This window comes from Diaphorina citri, unplaced genomic scaffold (assembly GCF_000475195.1).
Source record: "Diaphorina citri unplaced genomic scaffold, Diaci psyllid genome assembly version 1.1 scaffold2593, whole genome shotgun sequence".
NCBI lineage: Eukaryota > Metazoa > Arthropoda > Insecta > Hemiptera > Psyllidae > Diaphorina > Diaphorina citri.
The window spans coordinates 6,903-12,778 of NW_007380011.1; the positions used below are offsets into that span (position 1 = coordinate 6,903).

General features: G+C 38.3%; 1 protein-coding gene across 1 annotated transcript in view; it reads right to left on the bottom strand.

The window, feature by feature from the left end:
* Positions 1-308: 308 nt before the first annotated feature.
* The window catches only part of LOC103519181 (proton channel OtopLc), a gene marked incomplete at its 5' end in the record, with an annotated part of 20,701 nt that continues 15,133 nt past the window's right edge, over positions 309-5,876 (bottom strand). The window contains 2 exon segments of the mRNA XM_026830765.1: positions 309-666; positions 5,318-5,541. Coding sequence (XP_026686566.1) covers positions 433-666; positions 5,318-5,541 — 458 coding nt within the window.

Genomic DNA, 5,876 nt, shown 5'->3' on the forward strand with positions numbered 1-5,876 from the left:
ACGTTTTGTGTTGCATCTTTGTCACATTTGTGAACTGCATACCAAATTTCAAGTCTCTAGCTTATACCGTTCCCGAGATATTATTGAATTCACACACGGACCAATGGCTGAAACTTTGGATTTCAAGTACATAGTTCTAGCTCAGGTAGCTCAGGGACGCAAATCGGATGACAAATTTCAGAAATGAGACGAAAATCGGACGGACGCAACTCGGATTCACAGTCGGGACGCAAGTCAGATCCCCCCCCATTTTTCCATGTTATTCCGCACCAAAAATGGGAAATTCATATCGATTGGTGATTCGTGCTTCAAATAGGCCCTACTAAGGGTTCATATTGAAATTCAGTCCCAAAAATAAAATTTCGAAACATCCATTTTGAAATGTCCGACTTATTATGATAGAACTTACCTCTTCATTGGGCGACCAGGTAGTCAGTTCAAATTGTCGAATTTGAAACTCCGGTAGGTACGCTGCCAGATTTCTAACAGAAGAACCCCCGAGTGAAAGCGATAGAATACAAGAAGTGGCAGAGATATTCTTGAAATAACTCCCCAAGCAAGGAGACCCATGAAGCGAAGTTGCAATTCTTGACTCAACCAACTCTGAGTAATAAATGAGTCGAACGCCCACAAAGCACCATTGCTACATAGCAAGAATGTGATCACCTGAAACATTAGTAAATGATTTTCCTGTATAATTAACATGTACAGGGTGTCCCAGAATTTATGCTTAAATTGTTTTTCTCGGAGACTGTTTGAAATTTTGAAAAACAAAAAACTTTCTGAAGCGGATATTTTGGCAATATCGCAATTCGCAAATAATTTGGCGCAGTCCACGAAATGGGTACCAACTTTGGATTTTTAAATGAGAACCCCTATTTTTTATTGTATATCAATTTGCTCCGTTAAATTTAAAGTACAATCGATTACTCACTTGAATTTTTGCGGTTCGCGGTTTAGCGGAAAACGCGAATTACAAAAGTACTAAAAAAGTACAAATGCGACCTATCAAATATGTGTGTTTTTTTGCTCCAAAATCTTATGAATTAATTATTATTTTGATTTGGTCTAATATTTTGCTGTTTTCGATTGGCGCGGTGATCGCGAAATCCGCGAATCCTACATGTTTTCAAAAGGTACATGTGTGATATATCAAATCATGCTACCTACTTCTACTTCTTTTTTACTTCTAAATCTTGTGGTGATACTATTTTTTCAATTAATTGATTTTTGACGGTTCGCGGATTTCGAAAACAGAACGATCTGAAGAACTTGTTCATAAATACGGGTGTAATTCTCGAGTGAACAAGTACATGGGAGAAGAGAAATCTAATGTATAGTACTTATTACATAAAAACATACATCTGTTCACTGGTATTAGCTTGCAGTCCTCTTTATCAAGTATTTTGAAATGTCGCAAGTTTGTTGTTCTAGAACTCAACTTAGGGATATTAAGAAGATACAACTTCCTCATTATGTCATACAGAAAGTACAGAAGAATGTCTTGCTGGAAACATGTCGCATTGTCCGAAAATTCATTGAACTTGAAAAATAATGATATGCCGACACAAGTTTATTCATGTGCTGAACTTGAAGAGAAATGGAAACAAAAGAGCCTTCACGGAAGATATAAATCACAACTAGATGATTGTCACTCAAGTTGAAGCCTCAGAGTTCAATATATTGCGAGACAGAGGGATTTATCTTAGCTATTCAAGATCAAGTAATAAAAACCAAGAACTACATGAAACACATACTAAAGCTAGATATTCCAGATGATAAGTGTCGTGTATGTCACCAAGGTTCTGAGACTATTCAACATATTACCTCTGCATGCTCATCATTGGGATAATAATAATAATAATACTCTCAATTATAGGATTAGGAGAATACATCGAGAGAAAAGAAGATACACTAATGACACAATTGAGAGAATACGAAAAAACAAGAGATTCCGCGGAAATCGCAAACAGCGAAATATTGGACCAAATCGAAATGATAATGAACAGTGGTAGTTGCCAGTACTGTTTTGATGAACTGTCGAAAATCGGTCGAAATACCGCTAAACGTCATTGTCACATTTGTGGACTAGGTATATACCAAATTTTGAGGTCTCTAGCTCAGACCGTTCCCGAGATATTATTGAATTCACACACGGACCAATGGCTGAAACTTTGGATTTACGCATCAACCCTCAAGCGTTGTACAGTCGTTCGCGGGACACCCTGTATACCAAATTTTGAGGTCTCTAGCTCAGACCGTTCCCGAGATATTATTGAATTCACACACGGACCAATGGCTGAAACTTTGGATTTAGACTCTAGGGCAGCGGTTTTCAACCTTTTTCGCTCGCGTACCCCTTGGCTACCCGGATTTAATTCCACGTATCCCCGCCACCATCATAATGAGTATACCGAGTGCCCATATCTAGGTTGTTGTGTACCATTACTACTAAGTTTTATACACACTCAGTACCTTTTGAAAAAATTCAGTACTTTCTTAAAAGAGCCTAACGTGCATCGTATCAAAAGGGCCTATCAGATCATGCGCCATCACAGCAACGCAGATCGCGTTCAGTCGTTATCAACCGCCATGAGAGACACCTGTTCTGAAAGTTATCGTGAGTTGTTCTATCATTTTATTTAAACTTCCATCTTATCTAAACTCAGTTTTGTGGTAAATTTGTGTCCTGAAAGCTACCCCACAGGCTCCAACAGGATATTTCCACCCATTTCCCGATTTTGAAAATTTGGACCGATTGCAATACTTTCTCATTACCTTGTATAGGTTCCCTATACGTAAAGGTAATAGAAAGTAAAAATTCAGTACTTTTTTGAACTCTACCGCACTGAAAAGAATAAAAAACAAAAAGACAAGAATAAGGAAAAAAAAAAAAAATATCTGGTGTGAACATCACACGACTTTCCTTATCCTATTGAATGATGCTTATTTGAGTGTTCTTTCACCAATTCGCAAATAATTTGGCGCAGTCCACGAAATGGGTACCAACTTTGGATTTTTAAATGAGAACCCCTATTTTTTTATTGTATATCAATTTGCTACGTTAAATTTAAAGTACAATTGACTACTCACTCGGATTTTTGCGGTTCGCGGTTTAGCGGAAAACGCGAATTACAAAAGTGCTAAAAAAGTACAAATGCGACCTATCAAATATGTGTGTTTTTTTGCTCCCAAATCTTATGAATTAATTATTATTTTGATTTGGTCTAATATTTTGCTGTTTTCGATTGGCGCGATGATCGCGAAATCCGCGAATCCTACATGTTTCAAAAGGTACATGTGTGATATATCAAATCATGCTACTTCTACTTCTTTTTTACTTCTAAATCTTGTGGTGATACTATTTTTTCAATTAATTGATTTTTGACGGTTCGCGGATTTCGAAAAATTAAGTGATTCGCGGATTTCGCGAAGTTCGCGGAATGCCAAATCGAAATGATAATGAACAGTCGTGGTAGTTGCCAGTACTGTTTTGATGAACTGTCGAAAATCGGTCGAAATACCGCTAAACGTAGCACCTCTCTCAACCAAAAGTTTCATGTTGCATCATTGTCACATTTGTGGACAACATACCAAATTTCAAGTCTCTAGCTCCGTTCCCGAGATATTATTGAATTCACACACGGACCAATGGCTGAAACTTTGGATTTAGACTCTAGGGCAGCTGTTTTCAACCTTTTTCGCTCGCGTACCCCTTGGCTACCCGGATTTAATTTCACGTATCCCCGCCACCATCATAATGAGTACCTTGTTATCTAGCTTGTTGTGTACCATTACTACTAAGTTTTATACACACTCAGTACCTTTTGAAAAAATTCAGTACTTTTTTGAACTCTACCGCACTGATAAGCCGTCGAAATTTGCTTTTGTCCGCCATTACACAATTTTTTCTCGCGTACCCCCAGAAGGTCTCTCACGTACCCCCAGGGGTACGGGTAGGTACCCCCGGTTGAAAATCGCTGCTATAGGGACATCAAAACGTGTTTTGGCACTGAAAATTGACCATCGAAAATTTGACCCAAATAATTACATTAGGTACTTTACTTTCTTAGGAAAAGGAAAGTAAAAAATGTCCCAAGTTAGGGCCGTTTACGGTACTGAGTGCCTACCTGCCGACCCGGTTTGGTGAGAATCTGATGGGTGGTGATGGATCCCCTTCTCAGGGCCTCTCCCAGGAGAGTGCTTTGGAATGAGACTTCTACCCTCAAAAACCACGAATAAACTACCATTTGGGAGAATTTAAAAATCTAGTGATTTCTTTTCCCGCCAAAAAACGGTCGAAATCTGTCCAAAAGCGGTCAAAATACCACCAAGCGCAGCAACCATCTCAAACAAACGTTTTGTGTTGCATCTTTGTCACATTTGTGAACTGCATACCAAATTTCAAGTCTCTAGCTTATACCGTTCCCGAGATATTGTTTGAGTTTAGGGCCAAATCATGATTTTTTTTTTTTTCAAAAAAGCATTTAAAAAAAAACATCTTGGCTCAAATGTAAAATCGCTCAAAAAAAGCATTTAAAATGCAAAATGCTTTTTCAAAACCAATTTGAAATGTAAATAAATGTACATTTTACATTTTGCGGTTCGCACATCTCTGATGTTGCATGTATTAGCGAGTTTTCAACTGATGAAAACCGATTACATTACATATTAATTATTTACATAATATGTAATAAATTAAATCAGGCACATTTTTGAATTAGGACGCCCACACCAGCCTGGTTAGCTTGTTTGGTTGCGCGTCTGCCTTGTAAGCGTTAGGCCGCGGGTTCGATTCCCGCCCGAGGCGGATTTTATGCTGAACGGATAATGTTCGTTCTCGGAACGGTTAACTTTCTCCTATCCTACCTTCCTTCTCTCTTCGTTTTCGGGACGATAAGACCTTTGCAGTTACAGTTCCCTCAATGCAACCTCTTGAAAAAAAAAAATAAAAAAAATAAAATAAAATAAAATAAAAAATAATAAATAAAAAAAATATTGTACTTAGATTTTTTGAACTCTACCGCACTGATAAGCCGTCAAAATCTGCTTTTGTCCGCCATTACACAATTTTTTCTCGCGTACTCCCAGAAGGTCTCTCACGTACCCCCAGGGGTACGCGTAGGTACCCCCGGTTGAAAATCGCAGCTATAGGGACATCAAAACGTGTTTTGGCACCGAAAACTGACCATCGAAAATTTGACCCAAATATACCTATTACTTTCCTTCCTTAGGAAAAGGAAAGTAAAAAAATGTATTCATGTGTGAATGTTGAAACTGTCCCAAGTTAGGGCCGTTTACGGTACTGAATGCCTACCTGCCGACCCGGTTTGGTGAGAATCTGATGGGTGGTGATGGATCCCCTTCTCAGGGCCTCTCCCAGGAGAGTGCTTTGGAAAGTGGTTTGTAACAATTGAACACTGTTGACAAGAATAAGCATCAAGTGTATCTGTTTATCATACTTGCTGGTAGCGGTGTCCATGCTAATATACAGACCGCAAGATCCGATCACAATGCCAAATACAGAGTAAAATATTACACCTGAAACAAATTTAATAATAATAATAATAATAATAATAATAATAATTAACTCCCGATTGACTGGTCTGATTTTGATGAAATTTGGTACCTACACATCTTCATTAAATCAAGGCACGTCGCTGATTGAAATTTGGAGCCCCAAAGTTGAACGGGGCCCCCGTTACGATCTTTCAAAACATTAGGTACGATCCCCCAATACAGTTGCCACGCATATCAATGTTGTTGGTTGTTGGTGTTGTTGTTGTTGTTGTTGATGATGTTGATGTTGTTGTTGTTGTTGTTGTTGTTGTTGTTGTTGTTGTTGTTGTTGTTGTTGTTGTTGTTGTTGTTGTTGT